The sequence below is a fragment of the Lepidochelys kempii genome, chromosome 2, assembly GCF_965140285.1.
Source record: "Lepidochelys kempii isolate rLepKem1 chromosome 2, rLepKem1.hap1, whole genome shotgun sequence".
Taxonomy (NCBI): Eukaryota; Metazoa; Chordata; order Testudines; family Cheloniidae; genus Lepidochelys; species Lepidochelys kempii.
Window position 1 is genome coordinate 62163229 of NC_136381.1, and position 19579 is coordinate 62182807.

The following is a 19579-nucleotide window of genomic DNA, read 5'->3' on the forward strand; positions in this document are numbered from 1 at the left end:
CCCACAGGCAAAATAGTGATAATAATTCTCTACTACCTCACAGAGGTGAAATGGCTAAATACATACACAGAATTAGGGGGGGTGCTCAAATATTGCAGTGCTGGGCATCATGTAAATATATATGAAAATATTGTTTCTGCTTCCCAGTTGGATGACAGAAAGCTTATAAACAGAACAGCATTTTTGGTGTGACTAGAAAATACTCATATTCTTGTGCTTACCCCTTTGTTTCCATGTTATTCAAATGAAGAAAAATCATTTCTGCCCATTGTTGTGAATGAAAACTCGTTTGTGTGGATGTTCACTGGGAAGTGAACAAATAGGGATTGTACTTGAATTGAAAAGTGAGTCACAATTTGTTTGTGATTAATTTCCCCCACTCTTTTCCTACCTCTGTTTAGAATCCTCTGAAATATACCTGCAAAAACACTGCCATTTCTGGCTCTTCCATGAACTGGATTCCTGATTCAACTAGCTTAGACACTGTCTCCAAGTGATCTGCATACTTTTTCATCAGGGAGCGGACATGTTCCAGTTTCTCCTCTTGGTTTCTAGTGATTATTTGTGTCATCTCATTTTTCCTTTCTTCCAGTATTGCATACAGAAAATCAAATTTTTCACACAGTTGCTCTTTCTGTCTTCTGCAGCATTCCTGTGAATCATTTGGTCTATGTTAGAAGTGTTATGTTGCTTAAAAGTGTTTCTATTTTTACAATTACTTGGAATTGTTTTCATCAAAGACATCCTTTTCTGAACAATACAAGGTTTTTTTTAAAGACCCCAGAGACTTTTGTAATATTCTAAGTTAAATCTGTTTGAACAAAAAGTTTTGTGAATACTTGTGAATATTTTTAAAAACAAATAGACTATTTCATTTCCAGCATGCTAAAAAAGGCGAAAGACATTTGTGTTATGTTTGTATACTTAACAGTTCATAGGAAAATCAGGAAGATAATTGCCATATTAGCAGCCAAATGAGCAGAACAGGACAGATCAGCTCAAATGAGTTCTAGAGAAAATTCCATCACCACTAGAGCTCCGGAAATGCTACTGAGCCTGTTAGGGCCTATTTATCCTTTACACTTAAGGCCCCTTTACATCACTCAGGTAACATGAAGAGGCTTAAAGTGGGTGTCAATTATACTACTTTTACTGCGCACTGAATGAGGCGGGGTCCTGTGCCAAAAATAGCATGTGGTCATGTAATTAAAGACTGTATCATAATAATGCACAAAATAGGAACAAATTAAGGTTCCAACCTAAATTCTGGCTTTTCCTACCTTTCAAACAGTTGACTTTGCAACCTAAATAATATTTATTTAGTATAGTTATTTTTACTGTAATAAATATGCTTGTGCTGTACCTATGGTTGTTCATGTTGTCATTTTAGCAGAACTCACAAGCTAAAAACAGATTGGGGTTGATGAACGTTTGGATTGAACATAGCATGCTGTGGGAAGTGGTGTTGCTGAATCTATATGTGGTGCTCTTCCCTGGGAATAGGGACTGAATCAACTCCCCATGAAGGCATTTGGGGTCATTATATTTCTGCCATCTTTCAAATGAGACATAAAACTTAGCTCCTGATCCCTTGGGATAGTTAAGATCCCACATGACTTTTTGCTTAGGGGTTTATGACAGATGTGCCAAAATCAAAAATAAACAGTTGCTGAGTGCCATTCTGTTTTCCCTTCCTCCTTTTCAGTCTATTTCCCTTTCCCCTTTTACTTCCTGTCAAGGTTCCTTCCCCACTCTAAACTCTAGGGTACAGATGTGGGGACCTGCATGAAAGACCCCCTAAGCTAATTCCTACCAGCTCAGGTTAAAAACTTCCCCAAGGTACAAACTTTGCCTTGTCCTTGAACAGTATGCTGCCACCACCAAGCATTTTAAACAAAGAACAGGGAAAGAGATATTCTCCCCAAAATATCCCCCCAAGCCCTACACCCCCTTTCCTGGGGAGGGCTTGATAAGAGTCCTCACCAATTGGTACAGGTGAACACAGACCCAAATCCTTGGATCTTAAGAACAATGAAAAATCAATCAGGTTCTTAAAAGAAGAATTTTAATTAAAGAAAAGGTAAAAGAATCACCTTTGTAAAATCAGGATGGTAAATAGACTCACTCAGGGTAATCAGATTCAAAACACAGAGAATCCCTCTAGGCAAAACCTTAAGTTACAAAAAGACACAAAAACAGGAATATACATTCCATCCAGCACAGCTTATTTGACCAGCCATTAAACAAAAGGAAATCTAACGCATTTCTAGCTAGATTATTTACTAACTTAACAGGAGTTGTAAGTCTGCATTCCTGATCCGTTCCCAGCAAAAGCGTCACACAGGCAGACTAACCCTTTGTATCCCCCCCTCCAGATTTGAAAGTATCTTGTCCTCTCATTGATCATTTTGGGTCAGGTGCCAGCGAGGTTACCTTAGCTTCCTAACCCTTTACAGGTGAAAAGGTTTTGCCTCTGGCCAGGAGGGATTTTATAGCACTGTATACAGAAAGGTGGTTACCCTTCCCTTTATATATATATATGACACTTCCTTTACAGTTTTCCCCCCATTCTGTTTCCTACCTAGTGTATCTCTCCTTCCTCTTGTTCCATCCTTGTCCTCCATTTCAGTCTGTCTACAGCTACGTTCCCTGACCCTTAAAGTAGGTCACTTGCTAGTGGACATAACATCAAACATCATTCCAAGACAGTGGTGTGTTACACATCCTTCACATTACTATGGTTTGGGAGATTGGATGACCAAAGAGGTTCTTCTCTCTATACATACAATCTGGAATTTTATTACATTAAAATTTGCAATAAGCATCTATTATAGAGGTCATTGGTAGTAAACTCTGTACGTCCAGGTTGCAAAACAGTCTCTACTATGCCCTGTTTTCCAAAATAGTCATATTTTGTGTTGAAATTTTTCATATTTAATCTGTGTGAACGGTTTTTGTTTTGGTTTATTTTAAGTCTGACCAAACAACCATATCAGTTTTTGAGTTATAAGTAAAAAATATATATATATATATACACTCTCTAATTGTAAAAATTCTCACCACACTTCTTTAAAAACAGAGCTACAGCAAAAAGAGATACAAGATGAGACTTGGCACACTCATCATTGAGTACTAGTGCCATTGCTTACTTTGAAAAATATTGGCTTGATTTACCAAAATTCTGAGCATTTGAAAATTGTATACTAAGGTAAGTATCATAACTATACATATATAGACACGATTATGGAAATTCCTACTTTATTTATTACTTGACTCTCACATTTTATAGTCCCAAATATTTGTTTCTTTTTCATTATGGTTTACAATTATATAGATTTTTACACTTCATTGCTGCTCTCAGTAGAATATGTGAATTTGTGTTACTTTTTGGTTAGTTTGTTGTAATTTGAATATATATATTGGCCTGTTTTTTAAAACTTTGCATAGAAACTGTAGCTAAATTTAGAACTGTGGGCTTACTGTTTACAAGAGCTAAAAGCAACCTGACCACGTACTTCCAGTATTGCTCACTCTAAAGTAGTGTAAGTAGTGCAATGTGTCAATTTGAGTAGAGGATAGGAAAAACCAGCAAGCCTGATTCTGGGGTCTCTTGGTTCCAACTGTTCATCTGAGCCTTCAAGGTCAAACTGATCTCAAATTCAAATGAAGGGAATGTGATGGGAAGAAGTATGATTTGTCTGCAATATGAAGTGGAAGCACTATGTAATGTTGCAATCTCTGTTTTCTGTAATCTCTGATTTTACGGACGTAAAGCCTATTAAGGTGTGTGAAGGTAGACAGGCTCTGCACTTCTTATTCTATCAATCTCAATTTCTGATTTGTAGTTCAAAAGGTGGGTACTACATATGAGTGAATGACTCTGAGAAAGCTAATTTCAGATATTGCTGTTTTTTTTAATGGAGTGTTCTCTGTAAACTTCAGTTTAGATGTTTGAAGTCTTGGTTTTGGATTAACTAGTCAAATCTGAAGGGAAAGAAACCTAATCTTTTGTTCTATTTTCAGTTCTGCACTTAACTTACTTGAAAGGCTCATTTCTGTCTGCAAACTCCCGATAGCAGCCAATTTCATCCTTGCAATACAAAGGCTTCTTGACTACAAAGTTTTGACTTTGCCGCTTACATCCTCTCTCATTTCCGTGGGTTAACAGTTTTACATTCTTTGAACCAAATTCTGGACATTATCTGTTCTTCCTTACTCTGGTTGCACAGGGAAATAGGTGACCCCCTGGCAATTGTACATTACACTGTGGAATTAATTTTTCTTGCCAGTTAGAACCTATAAATATTGTCTTTAAATGTTACTTACTGCACTTGCTATTTATTGCTCCTATTTTGAAGGATCAGGAGGTTTTTAATTTTTTTTCCTTCTTTTGGTGTGTGATTGGTTCACTAGGTGCTTCATCAGGGTCTGACCTTAAAGTGATTCCATATAGGCTCCTTCCACAGCCTGTCAAACTGTGCTGCTCCCAAACTGACCAGAATAGTGATCTTTATTTGCTCTATTGATACAAACATCTTCGAAGAACTGCATGAAAGACACTTGTGCTAGCAAAAGAATGAAATCTATCCCAGCTCTCTCAGAGCAAAAGCCTTACAAAAAAAAGTGGTCTCCTTACAGTATAACTCATGAACAAGGCAAGGTAAATAAATACACACACTACTGAATATAATTAAGGCAAGGTAAATAAATAAATACACACACTACACACTTTCACATACTGGTGAAAGTAGGGCTCTGTTCTCCTATTGGCTTCAATGGATCAGGATGAGTCTGCAGATGAAGATCAATCTCTTACACCCCAATCCTGGGAGATGCTGTGTTCCTGATCCTACATGCTGATTTCACTGAGAGATGATGGCACACCGCACTTTCCAGGATGGGACCCTAACGTCTCAGTCACGTTCCTATGCTACTAAGTTAAAGCAACAATGACACTATTTCAGTCTACAAAGATACCCTTCTATCTAATATAATACACAAATGTAATTAAAAGTTACCATGCATGAGTTTCTTCTCCCTTACATATCAACCATATTGAGGTCTCTAGTCTGCCAGAGTAAATGGGCTTTTGCTAAGACTATCCTTTTCCCAGTACCCTAACAGTGTATCTAACCATTGTTCTGTGATCAAATATGTGCTCTTTCCTACCTATATGTGCTTGACCTCTGCCTGCCCTTTGGCTCACACAACAGAAGAAGGCAGCTCTCCATGAGTTGAAAGACGGTACTCAAAGAGCAATAATCAATGGTTCACTGCCAAAACTGAGGGTGTATCTAGTGGATCCCACAGGGATCAGTCCTGGGTCTGGTACTACTCAGTATTTTCACTGATGACTTGGATAATGGAGGAAGGTATGCTTATAAAATTTGCAGATGAGACCAAGCTGGGAGGAGCTGCAAGCATTTTGAAAGACAAGATTAGAATTTAAAATGACCATAGCAAAATTGAAGTATTGGCTTGAAATCCACAAGATAAAATTCGATAAAGAGAAGTGCAAAGTACTACACTTAGAAAGTAAAAAACAAATGCACAACTAGAAAATGGGGAATAACTGGCTAGGTGTTAGTACTGCTTAAAAGGATCCAAGGGTTACAGTGAATGACAGATTGAATATGAGTCCACAATGATGCAGCTGCAAAAAAAGCCTAATATAATTCTAGGGTATATTAACAGGACTGTCATATGTAAGACACGGGAGGTAATTGTCCGGCTCCGTTTGGCACTGCTGAGGCCTCAGCTGGATTACTGTGTCCAATTCTGGGCACCACACTTTAGGAAAGATGTGGACAAATTGAAGAGAGTCTGGAGGACAGCAACCAAAATGATAAAAGGTTTAGAAAACCTGACCTATGAGGAAAGGTTAAAAAACTGGGCACGTTAATCTTGAGAAAAGAAGATGGAGGGAGGATCTGATAACAGTCTTCAGATATGTAAAGAGCTGTTAAAGAGGACTGTGATCAATTGTTCTCCATGTACACTGAAGGTAGTGCACCCTACATTTACCCGTGCATCCCTGATTCACCACAGTAATATGATCATGGTGTGGTTATGATATAATTATGTAGCATCTTGTACAAAGTATGCCTTGTGAGGTATCATTCTAAACGTCTTAATCTGCCAAACATTAATATCTCGTTGGAATGTATGTGCTATTAAGTTATAAAGTTTTGCTATGTATGTGTTACTGAAAGATGATGTGAAGATGAAAACACCCACAGCTAGCATTTCAGGTACAATAATGAAGAGGCTAGACAGTGCTGATGGCCCATCAACAACCATAAAAGAGCTTAGCCTGGGAATGCTTCAGACAGCCTATGGATAATGGCTGCTATGACTCAGCAAGGCATGCAAGGGCATGTGACAGGACCACATGACACTGAACTCCATTTTGGTACCTGTATTTTTCCACAAACTGGGCTGGGAACTTAGCTTAAAATAAAGGGTTCCTGCCATATGGAGAGACTATATAAAGTGGGGAATGACATCATGACTGGCCTTCACTCCTCCACAACTCAGCACCTGAAAGAAGCTCTGGAACACAAAGGACTTGGAACGGAGGGGAATCCAAGATGCAAAGCAGATGCAGCTTGTGCCTTAAGAATCTGCAAGCCTGCTTGTATTATCACTCAGGGTTAGAAACTGCTAATTCAAACCCCATCTATCTAGTATATTATGCTTAGCTTGCATTTTTGTTTATTTGCTAGGTAGTCTGCTTTGATCTGTTTGCTGTCACTTATAATCTATCTTTCTGTAGTTAATAAACTTGGTTTATGTTAACGAGAGCATTCTGAGTGAAGTTTATGGGGAAATCTCAAAGGCTGTTGCACATCTTCCCCACATCAAGGGGGGGCGAATTAATTAATGAGCTTGCATCATATAGATCCCTGAGCTGTGTAAGAAGGTATAATTCTGGGTTTATACTCCACTAGGGGTGCAAGCCTAGAGAGCTGGGAAGTTGGCTGGGGGCCTCCTCTTTGTCCATTAGTGGCTTAGGTAAAGCACTCAGGTAATTCAGTTGGGCGTATGGCGCTACCTTCTGTCGTGTTGGGTGATAACAGGGCCTGGAGAGGCTGGCTGTGTATCACCAGCAAAGCAGCATGAGAAAGGCCAACCCAGCTGAATTGTTAGGGGGCACAGCAGTTCCAACGGCTCCCAGACTGCACCGGACGAGTACAACCCATCACAGGCAGGATAACAGGTAATGGATTTAATCTTCAGCAAAGGGAGATTTCAGTTAGATAGTAGGAAAAATTTTCCAACTGTAAGTATAGTTACGCTCCAGAATAGTCTTTCATGGGAGGCTGTGGAATCCCCATCATTGGAGATTTTTAAGAGCAGATTGGACAAACGCCAGTCAGGGATGGTCTAGGTTTATTTGGTCCTGCCACAGCAGACCATTTATATGACCAAAATTGCAGATGCAATTCAGAAATCTCAGCATCTCCTTGATTTCCTTCCCATCTTAAGTTTCAGGTAGAAGCTATATCCCAGAGGTCAAAGAATCCGTGGTCCACTACAAAGCTTTCCAAAGACAGCATTTTTTTAGCTTTTCACTAGTGTAAATAAGAACAGAATCTGGCCCACTTCATGACAACACAGTGGAGTTACTCCAGATTTAACCAGAGCAGTGGCAGCAGGTGCTTATAATAAGTAGTGAGGTTGCAAGCAGCATATGATCCCTTCTCAGATTTGCAAAGTGAAAAACAGAGTCACTGTGGCCAGGGTGTCACAGGGAAGAGTTTTGGTTGGGAGCGGAGGCATAAAGGGGCGTGCTAGGGATCTTAGTGATGAAGTGGGTAGAAAAAAAGAATTTCACTCCCCTTCTGTTCCCCCTGTGCTCAGCCCTGCCAGCCAATCTCATCTCATCCCGTTCATGGCTCAGAATCTTCTCAAGCCTCCTCAGTCCCTTTCATCCCAATCCCCAACTCATCAGACACTGCCCCCCTTCCCACCTACCCCTCCATGCTGAGTACTTCTTCACTCCCTTCATCATCCAACCGCCCCCTCCTCACATACACACACCTACCTATTCTGTCCTCCTGTCCCCTCAATGTCTCCTTTCCAGGTCACACATGGAGAAGAGGACCAGCTATCTTTACTGAGGGCAGCTTGACTTCTACCCCATTGAAAGCATGAGAGACAAAGGACATCTTTACTAGAAAAACCAGCCTCACTTCCACCTACAAAAAGTTTACGGAAATGAGGCATCCTAGTACCAATCCCACTGAGAGTGACGGAAGACAGCCGCAAATCAGGGGAATAGTTTGTGAGATTACTACAGGATGTGAGGAAATCATGAGAAGCTTAAAAAAATTTCTGCAAGTGTGAAACTCAATACAGTATCATCAGGAGTTGGCAGCTCTGGTGTAATATATGCAGACATTTGGCAAAATAATTCGGGAACCTGTTAAAAGAAGCAAATTATATAAATGCAAGAAAATTATCATGAACAACCAGATATGTTCTTGGACGTCATGTTCAACACATAACTCAAGCTGCATTACTTACCTCTACTGTCCTGCAGGTCTCCTCCAGTTGACCTACTATTCCTTGCACTCTGTCATTACTGCCCACGAGTACTGCAATGCCATCACTGAGTACAGACTAAACAGGAGTAGGAGAATGAGCATATGCAGAGTTAATAATATGCAAGTTGGCAGTTTTACTTTATATGCTTTCTTCTCATGCGCTTTTCACAAAATAGCACATATAACCTGAGGTGCAAAAACAGTGGATGAGTGGGCTACACAAGGGTATATAATTGCTCAGAACTAGAGCGGATAGAAAAAATTGAATTTCCATCATTTGGGAAATTCTGGTATTTTGACATTTTGTTTCCATCCTGAACTAGAATGTAAATTTGAAACTTTTCCTGGAATGAAAATTTCTGAAAAATTGTGAGACACCTTGAAAGCCTCTAAAAATGCACGGGAAAAAAATGTGCAGGTACATCCATTTGCACATGCACGAAGCACCTTTTGAGCAGGCAACGTGGGTAATTAGGTACCAATATTTGGTTTTGCAGCAGAGTCAGGCAAGCTATTCACAGTGAATAAATTATTTCATTAATTTAGCTCCTTTTTCTGTTCCCGAGTTATCTGTGAATAAATTATAATTTGTATGAATTTGTTAACTGGCCAAGCTTGCACGGCCTTATGCTCAATTTGCTAGCATTTGGCTGTAACATGATAACTTCTGAATGCCACAGCCAATCAATTCCAAATGTCCGGGAATATCTGAGGAATCAGTGAGCAGGAACCCCATTCATTATGGTGAAAACCAGAAAAAAGAAAAACAAACAAGAGGGAAATGGGGGATAGATGGTGCCCCTGGCATCCAGTTGGCAGAGCTATCAGGTTCAACAACCTCTGTAATTGTTGGTTGATGGCAGCCATTCACCCCCTCCTAACATAACACCCCTCATCTTAGCTCTGCCCAACCTCCCAACAAAGTTTTAAAAGGTTGACACACTGAATGAGAAAAAAGAAGAAAGAGGAATGGTGTAAGGCAAGGGAAGAATGGAGAGGCATGAAGGAAGGACGAATGGTGTCCCACACATAGCCCCTGGAATGCGGGGGACAGATGGACAGGAAATGAGGGGGCAGAAGAACCCCTGGGGTGTGTATGCGGAGGGGGGGGAGGATGGAGGACCCTGGTATGAGGAGATGGGAGAAAGGAACCACACACATAGAGCCCCTGGCATGGGCGAGAATGGAGAACCCTGACAGGGGGGAAATGGGAGAGCATACAGAACTGCTGGCATGGGGTGAATGGGGGACCCAGGAACGTGAGGGCACACAGAGCCCCTGCTTGGAGGGAAGAAGGGAAGGAGGGGAGCACAGAGCTCCTGACATAAGGGGGAAAATGGTGTGGGGCATGGAATCCCTGAACAAGAAGAGGATGGGAGGGTGGAACACGGGGAGCTTGTGAGGGTGTGGGGGACAGCCGGACACAAGGAGCCCCTGGGATGTGCAATAAGCTCGCCCTACAGTCTAGTTACAAGTGTAATGACACATATACATTATTTGACAGCTATTTTATGCAAACATATTTCATCCTATGGATTGCTCACAAGCTATTTGTTGTGGCTGCTGCTTATTGCTCTGTCACTCTAACTCACATGGCATTATTTCTGTCCCCTGACTAGATATCTTCCAAATCAACAAGGAGCTCTCAAGACAGCTACCAGAAACTTCTGTCATAATTACTTGTGCAAACATAGTCACATGAACATTCGGGAGACTCTTTCCACAAACTTTCTTGCAAGAAAGTTGTCAGAAGGGGGTTAAAAGCAGGTATGGATGCCAAAGAGATTGCACCTTTCTTATTCAAGAGAATGTTTGCAAATACTTTTCCAAAGTATTTCCTCAGTTCTAGTTTACACACACGTGCATCTGTGTAAAAAAGAAATAAAAACAAAAAACAAAAACAAAAAAACCCTGGAGGTTGGTGCTGTAAATTTGGCCTTCTCTGGTTGCTTAGCTCACTGGGCCTCCCCAGAAGATGAGTTGCTTATCTCATGAAGATATCCCAGTGAGTCAGTCTTTAAATGAATACTGTATTAAAAATAAATAATCAAGTTTTTTACTAGTGACAGTAATGGTAGGGGATACTGGGCACACAATGAGCTGCCAACTATTTAACATCCCTAGCAGAAGAGGATTTTCCCCCTAAAGACAAAGATCCCTATTTAAACAGAAGCAAGAGAAGCATCCAATATAAAACTATTAGACTTGAGTGGTGTTGCTCTCTCCCTCACTTCTGCTGGCAATCCTGCCTATGCTCCTGGTCTAAAAGGACTGAAAACATGAGTCTGAGAAATGTAAAGGGAGATCAACTTAAAAATCACATCTGTCTGAAAGCATTTCCTTACTATTATTACAGCTAATATGTAATTAATTATAACTGAACACAATTAGGAAAAATATATTTTTTCTCAATTTCTTGTAAAATATTTTACTCTGTAGAGTTGGTTTCTCTGGAAATTTGTGTGGGTCTTTCACATGGCAAGAAGGGAGAAAACAACTTTAAAAAAACCCAACAACCAAAAACCAACACCACAGAAATATGGATTGTAAACCCACAAAATTGGCAGGGCAGCTGAGGGGAAGATTTTGTACTTTGAACTTTCTTTTTTTTAACTGACTAGATTTCATGTTGATGGTGTCCCTCTACATTGAGTGGGTCATTATGATTAGAAGCAAAAAAAATTTACCTTTTGTCGCTGGTAAACGTTTTTGAGAGGAGCAACCTGGCAGTCTTTATGGGCACCAAAAACTTTGCACATTGAACATGTGGGTATTTCACAGTTTAAACAATAGATATTAATTTTCTCATCCTCATGCTCTTCACACATTGGCAGCTCAGATTTTCTTTCAGGTCTGTGAAAGTTATCATTAAACACATTAAAATAGTCACTTGTTTACTTGCTTTACTGATCTTGATAACACCTGTGTCCTTCAACACAAAACAAAGGGATAAAAACAGTACCTGAGGTTTCAGTCCATAACCACAAAATAGTTTAAACCTGCTAACCAGTGGTGAATAAACAAGTGCAAGTACTTGTAATTTTTCCTGACACAATATGACAAGCTGGGAAGCATGACTTCATTGTATGGCCCTTATTCAGGAAAGTGCCTGTGTACGTAAACCCATTGAAGTCAGTGAGACTACTCATGCACTTAAGTTAGGCATGTTGTTTAACATCTTTCTGAATCAGCACCTACATGCTTGAGGTCTTCAGGGCTCAGTCATACAAAAAGTTGAGCAAGCTGGCCTTGATCTGGTAAAACACTTAAGCAGGGCCTTAATTTTACTCGAGTAGTCCCATAGGTGTCAAAGGAACTTCATATACTTCAGATTAAGTCCCTGTTACAAATAAAATAAAAGAATTTAAAGACACCATGCTTGGCACCATGCAGGATTGAAACCTTAGTCCCCATCCATACTAGGCTGGGAACCAAATTAAAGAGTCATGTTTGGAACTGCATTTAAAATGATCTTAGCTGAACAAGTTTCTAACATGGACTTTGTAGAGTAGTTAACACCACTATACTAGCCATTGAGGATAGAGGTTACATAAAAAATGACCCTTGTTTTTTTAATGTTGTTTACATAAAAAATGCCCAAGAGGGCTACATAGGCTACAACAAAATTTTTAACATCATTTTAGCATGGCTTCCCTCATCCACACTAGCCAATCTGTCTGCATTAGAAATAAATTTACTTGGAACCGTATTTAAACTATTTCTTTAATTTGAGTCCTGATCAAATGTAAATGGGGTTTCTGTTTAACATGTAATCCCAAGGAGATTACCTAGATTCCTGGGGCTCTGTCTGCTGGCAGCTCAGGGAGATGTACGCTGTCCCTGGTAGGGAGGGGGACACAAGGCAGACTCAGAGTCTGCCCGGCAACCAATAAGGAGTAAGATGCCCTTCCCAGGGAGCTCAGGGAAGGGGAGAAGCCATTTTTGAGTCAGTCTGGAGCCAGCCAGGGAAAGGGCAGGGCTGGCTGTGTGGGGAGCTGGTGAGTCCCAGGCCTGCATGCAGGGCTCCCCATGAGAGCTGGCCTCTAGGGACTTGAAAGCAAGATCCCTCAGCTGGGCTTTTCCCTCTCCACTGATGACTCCCAGTGTGTAGAGTTTTGCTGGGAAACTTCCCCAGCCAGGCTGAGTTAGCCCTCCAGCTCCCTAGGTGAGACCAGTCACCACATGGTCAGCTCTGCTCTGGCTGCTAGTCCAGGGCTGCTGCCTGCTGTGTGTATGTCTGGTCGCTGGGGTAGGAGACTACAGTTTGGATTTTAGTATAGTTGTGTAATCTACACCTTGAGCCCTGCACCCGTTTGTGGTGAAGGGAAATCCTGAGACCAGAAGCAGCCTGACTCCTGCCTGAAGAGGATCCCTGCCAGCAGAAAGCAGCCCCTCTGCAGTGACCGAGGAGTCCAGAGTCATCTCTGAACCTGAGGATCATTCATGGAGTTTGTGAGTGCACCATCTTTTAGTTAGTCAGTCAGGGAAATTGTTTTACCACCTCCTCCCCCTTGTGAGTCCTTTGGGTTGTACTGAACCCAGTCAGCCACACTGCTAAACCACTGCAGAAACGATATCGTGGTGATAGGTCAACAAAAGCCCCAACAAAGTACGTGTACCAACGGGACACTGATCTTACATTTGCTACATCAGGTCACGTGACTGGAGAAAGTCACGGGTATTTATCAGCGTGGGCACCGGTGACCCTAAGAATAGTGTTTTACCCTGTTATGTTATATAATTTGTCTCCTGTTTAATATAATTACTGTGTTGAATATATTGTATGTGTTTGTGTTATTTCTTGGGAGTCTCCAACTATCTGTCAAGAAAGTGGGGGTTACCGTGTGGTTAGAATTTTTCTTCCAACCTGCCTGATGACCCTGCCAGGAAGGAGGGAGGAGGGTAGAGGCACGGCCAAATAAATTCGTAGGGAAAAATAAAGAAGATACACCCTGCTGAGTGGGTGGCAGGATCCAGAAGAACTCAGACCTGTCCATCAAAACCTCTAAGCAGATTGGCATTAAAGAAGGTAACCAGGTGGAGAGGGGGCGCTACAAACATATCCCATATCCCCAAAGCTTCCACTTATAGAAGAGTCCTATAGAATTTAACAGAAGTGAAGACAATTGCTCCACAGAAATGTAATAGTTTATAGAAACTACTAGTTCCTATATTTAGTAGTTTATAAAAACCTATAGAACTGAACAAAGAATGAGTTAGTTTTAAGACTTTTAAACCATTGTACAGAATTCTGTGGTGGGGAAACAACTGTCCATAACATTCTATTAGATGCTTCAAAAACTAATTAAAAGATTATCATTTCTATTAAATGATATAAGACTCTTCCATACAGGTTAGTACAGTGGGGATAACTACTCCTTTTCATGGATAGCAGGCATGTTTTCTCTTTTGCGCTACTTGAAAGGGAAATCAAGACAAATAGATAAAAAGTTGGAAAAAAGTTGAAAATAAAATATTTTCTGCTTCCATTTTTTAATTTTATGAGGTTTTGAAACAAAAGTTATAGGAGTCTGTTCATACAGTAAGCAAAATCTGTGCTCTGCAATATAACCGGATACACAGTAATAATGAGATGAAGTAATAAGATTTCTAGAAATCTTCTATATTATTAGGATCAATTTTCTACCAGGCAGTTGCATAATGTGTACATTGTAAAGGATGCTTTAAATTGTGTGCAGATGATTCCAAAACACCCAACTCCCTATGCATACTGTGGGGCAGCAGCAGGAGTTTCTGCACACACGGGAGGATGGACAGCAAACCTCGAAATGGCAAGACGACTGAAATGCCTGCACTTCCTGAAAATATTTGCAAGACTAGAAATCATCAGTTATCTGTCACTAAAACCATGACCAATAACATGTCAGACAGACAAGGAGGGTCAAAAAGGTAAAGGTATCAAGTCGACCCAGTGATGACCTGAGGGACCCTTTGTCAGAAGTAGCCAATCTTCAAAAGGTATCATAAGGAGTTCAAAGAAACCAAGGCAGAAATCTCTGGACCAATGAAGCTCTCAAAACTAGCATAGAAAACTGGAAAAGAAACTGATATGCTGTTAATTTACAAGCCTCTTCCCTGAAAAATGAGAGACTTTTACCAGAGCCTCTTGGGCCACATTCTGATCTCTTTTATACCAGCGTAAATCCGAAGTCACTCCACTGAGTTCACAGTAGATCATCTGGATTCACATTGGTGTAACAGAAGTCAGATTCTCCTGAAATGAAAATTTAAATACTAGTCTGTAGGAAAATATTAGCACAGTTTTAGTAGTAAATTATTAATCATAAACCTATTGAATCATAAACCTATTGAAGAAGCTGTTGGTAGCTAAACTGATCTAGCATCTAGTGTTATGAGAGACACACACTTATTATATACTCCACTGACTTCTGTGAGAGTGCCTGTGCAGATGGCTTGTAGGATCAGACCCTAAAACTGCAACTCAGAGAGATTCCACAAGTAGTAATGAAGCTCCTGATCTGACTTGGGATGCATCTTGGCTCCCACTCTCCTGGGTCCCCGGAATAGAGCCTCCTTACTGTTGCTTTGCACATGGCTAAGATGATCCTTAAAGCAGAGAGCACTTTGTATCATTGATGTGTTGGGTTTATGGAACAAAAAAGCAAAACAAAAACTAAAAACAAAGCTAACGCATGAGAAGATGCACTGTGCAACTAAGCGCAATAATAAATTAGCAAATATGCAGTTAGTATAATTAGGGCCAGAAGTGGACATATGTTGATTTACATGAGCTGAGGATATGAATCATTGTGTACTCATTTTATATTTTCACGTCACTGTCATTCAAAGGAAAAATTAATTGAGCGTGATAAAGAATGGTTGTTCTAATAAATGTCGCCTTATAGTATGTGTAAGCTTTCTGGGCCAGATTCTGCTCTCCATTACACCAGTGTGAATCTAAAGGAAAAAAAAATAATCACTTGAATAAAGGTTTACAGGAATGGGTACTACATTACCAAAATAGAGGAGGAACTGTTTAGTCATGAATGACTGTCTCAGGATTTATACAGTGCCAAAAAGCTTCAGTTGAAATGTTCTGTTGAAATTCAGACTCCCACACTATGCAGAGTTTTATTTGGTAACAATGCCAGTCATTTCATTTAATACTGAAAAATTAACATTAGCCTCCATAAAGGCCTGACTGTGCCTGCAAGGCAGAGGCCCATGTTGGGGGCTTTGCAGTGCCATTACACCCCAGCGAGCATTCCAGGGAGCACTGGATGAGTGTGCCAGGAACACAGGAATGCTCTCCTCCCTTAGGATGCTCTCCTCTGTGCACCCAGACAGCTCCACTGGCTAGTGTGACGTGCAGCTGGGAGCCATGGACCCCTCTCCTTGCATCCACCTTTGGGGTCATGTCCCCCAAAGGATGCTAGGTGGGAGGTTCCCATGGTCGAGAAAGCTCAGGGATTACAATGGTGAAGAGGGGCACTAGGAAAGGATATGAGGAAGGCTCTTGGCGTTCTCCTCCTGTGCAAGGCCTGGCAAAACCTAGCCTTTAATTTGGGAAGTAATGAGACAAAGAAGGTGTTATATTACAGAGCGTTATAAAGAAAGTGGAGTAGTTACTATAGATCATTCAATAAGGTGGAAGATATACAAGAAAGGTAACAGGCCTAATTTGCCCCAGTTTTTTGGGAAGGTAATGCCACTGATTTCAATGGGGCTACACCAGCATAGAATAAGGCAGTGTGACTCCAGGCAACATACTCATGATGGCTTTAGAAAAGTTAGGGTGAGGGAGATAAGCAGCTGAGGCATACAACGTGTCAAATAGCTTAGATAATGCTCTGAAGCATTACTGTTGCCAGGATAGCCCTGATAATTAGTGTAACTCTAAGGACATAAGTGAGGGTTAAAAATACCTTCATATATTAAAAATAATCCTTGCAGAGAAATAACAGAGACAACATACATTTATATGCATATTTTTGTTCTCTTCTTTAGTTCAGTTTATTGCATTTTATATTTGTGAGGTTAAAAAAAATAAGAATCACCAAATCTCGTATGATCTTTTACATATTCTTGCTGCAATGGCTGCAGAATAAAGCCATGGACTCATGGGAAAAAAGAGTAACATCCATAGTATTAAAGTTAACCTCAAACTGTATAGAAAAATGCAAAAAGAGGTTAAAGACCCACATATGATCAGCTTGTTCTGTTGCCTGCTACAGCCAGTGAAGTAGCTCTGCTGATTCATTTCCTCTGATTTTCCCTGCTAACTACAGGGTATTTGTATATCACTGACACATTTGGGGACAAAGAGTCATGGGAGTAGCTGAGCTCTGCTCAGCATGCCACTCTCTACGGGGAAAGAGTAAGACAGCTCTCAGTCAACTTTGTGCTCCCCAGCTTCTTGGTTTGGCCCCCAGCTTAGTTTAGGGCAGTTCCATGGGGCCATCCTACAGCCAAGGATGGCCAGTGCTCCAGCCACACACTCCTCTCTCCACCCATGCTTCAGCATGGGGTGGCGATGAAGGACAGCGTAGAGGAGCTTGCACCAATTGAAGAACACTTTTACATCAGGGGTATTTTCTAGGTGCCAGATCTACCCAGTTTTAGGCCCCTTTGCTACACCGGAGTAGTGCAAAAGGGGTGGAGTTGGGCTGTGAATTGGGCGTGCAGGGTTTCATTATGCCTTGTAGCCATTGCCTTGTACTTGGGGAGGCATGGAGGCACCATAATGCTGCACTGCCAGCACTGGGAGACATTGTGCCTCTGGCAGGGAGTACAACTCCTGTGTCACTCTTTGACAGTGCAGCCTACGTTCAGAGTTAACAGTCTGTGTTGGGAGAAGAGGATGCAAGACCATGACCCTGCTTCCTCCTCTGCCTTCCTGCCTCATTTGGTGTAGCTAGATTTGCTAGCCAGGAGCAGTTTTTGTGCAGAAGGGAATACAACAACTTCAACTGTGGGTCTCCTTACCCTTCCTCCCCTTGTATACCACCACAGAGGCTGGGAACAGTTTGATACATAAAGTAAATTTGTGACAAAGTTTCCCTTAAATCAGTGAATATGTGCTATTCTTTGTTGGCATTTTTTGTGGTCGATTTGAGATTTTCTACTGAAACTGTCCTACACGGTCTCATTGACAAAAAGGTTTGTAAGATGGCAATTAATGAGGGAAATCTATAACCAACCAACCTGCTTCTAAAAGGCAGCATTCAGCATGAAACCAGTGCTGCAAGCAACCCCTCACTTACACTGAAGTCTGCTTGAGTCGATAAGGATTACTGGCTTGAGCAAGACTGTAGAACTGGGTTTGCTATTTAGTTTTTCGTCTCTGTGATGCAAACGGAAGTATGATCAGTGATGTGTGAGCACCTTTCCTGCTTATCACTTGGTAAGAAAGAAAATGGTAATGTTCTATTGCTGGCTCAGTTCTGTATCCAGTAGTTGTTAGTCTTACTTTTTAGGGTTAACTCATGCTTCCCCTCCAGGATTTTGGTTTTCCTATGCACAACTACACTGTGTTGTCATTAACTGTTATTTTTGGAATTTTCATTCTCTTCTGTACAGAAAGTGAGGCCTAAATAAGACTTGATTTCATGAGTTCACATCCCAAGCTTACAGGAGTGCTTTTTAAAAATATTGATGATTCAGTATTCTGATGCAGGATGGCTTCTGAGTATAATTCAGATATATTTTTTCTCACTCTATTTGTCCCTCAGGGTTTCCTAACAAGTGCTGGCACCTTTTAAAGACAGGAATACATGGACTGAAAACAAATTGTGGAACATGAAAGTTTTGAAAAATTTGTAAGACTGAGTAAATGGGCAAGACCCTTCTTTCCTTAGTCACGTGACTAACCCAATTGACTTCAAGGACTCTGCTTGCATGACTAAGGATCATGCATGTGAATAAGGACTGCGGAATCAGACTCCGTGTGGGAAGCAAAAAATCAGCACCTATTTTAACGTTGCATTCTGTCAAGTGATATAGAATAATAAGTGAGGGCTGATTTCATTCCACAATAAAAAGACAGAGGCACGTATGATATCATTCCAGTCTCCAAGTACAGTAAACCTCCACCAGCTCCAAAAGATAAAATGAAATAAACAGAACTAACAACTCACAAAGCAAAGGAAAGAAAAAAAATGTCATAAGCTGCATCATCTTGTATGGTAAATATTCTTTTAAGGATACAAATTAGTATGTTACCTGGTGGACTCCTGCTTGTATATGTCAATGATATTTTCCACTAATAGGTTCCTTTGAAGTCCATACACACCATGTCTGTCCAGAACCACTTCATGTCTGCAAGAGGGACAGCGAAATCGACCACCTGATGCCATAGTGGTGCCTCCTCTGGTTGGCAGATACGGGTTAGAGGCCTGTTCTTGCCAAGCAGTAAAATTACAGGTGAATAAGGCCATGTATAGCTTTTTTTTTTTTTTTTTAAACACTGTGGTTATTCTAATAATGACCTTAATTTTCACAACACAAGGTGCATATCAGGCCAACTATTTCAGATCTAACCCAAAGCCCACTGAAGTCAGTGAAAACACCCTCAGGACTCCAATGATCTTTGGATCAAGGCCTTAAAGCAGGACTCTCCATTGACCTAACAATCCCCAGATGAAAGTTATGGCCCTACATCACTTCACTTAGCACCTGCCAGCTAATAATATTGCAACAACCTGTGCTAGAGATAAACATACCATTCTACAGTGCTAGAACAAACATAAATTTGAAATTAAATATCTTTAAACATTTTTCAGGGCCGCACAGAGATTTTAGGGGGCCCTGGCAAAATCTGGAAGTCAAGCCCCTCCCCCACCCTTCCAAAAAAATTATTATGGAGACGAAAGAGCTTAAGGAGGTAAGGCGAGATGGGATCATAGAAGGCCCAGGCTTGTGTGGGGTCTGCCCTGCATGTAGCCAGGGGGCTGCTCCGAATCCCACCTCTCCCTGAGCTCTGGAGCAGTATCCCTGATCTTGTTCCTACTTTGGGCTCCAGGCCTAGTGGATTCCCTTGGGCCCAGTGC

At 41.0% G+C, this 19579-nt stretch overlaps 1 protein-coding gene across 10 annotated transcripts in view; it reads right to left on the bottom strand.

Annotated features, from left to right (window-relative positions):
- The window catches only part of TRIM55 (tripartite motif containing 55), a 64117-nt gene that overhangs the window by 43324 nt on the left and 1214 nt on the right, over positions 1–19579 (bottom strand). For 6 of the 10 annotated variants that reach the window (XR_012157191.2, XR_012157188.2, XR_012157190.2 and 3 more), the window contains exons 2-6: positions 18753–18925; positions 11237–11402; positions 8530–8625; positions 2094–2171; positions 419–652 (exon numbers count right to left, since the gene is read on the bottom strand). Coding sequence is in view for 7 of the 10 variants with exons in the window: in XM_073331001.2 (XP_073187102.1) it covers positions 419–652; positions 2094–2171; positions 8530–8625; positions 11237–11402; positions 18753–18925 (747 nt within the window). In the remaining 3 variants the exon portion in view is untranslated. Of the gene's footprint in view, positions 1–418; positions 653–2093; positions 2172–8529; positions 8626–11236; positions 11403–18752; positions 18931–19579 lie in introns of all 10 variants that reach the window. The other 4 variants (XM_073331002.2, XM_073331007.2, XM_073331005.2 and 1 more) reach the window with 2 other exon arrangements.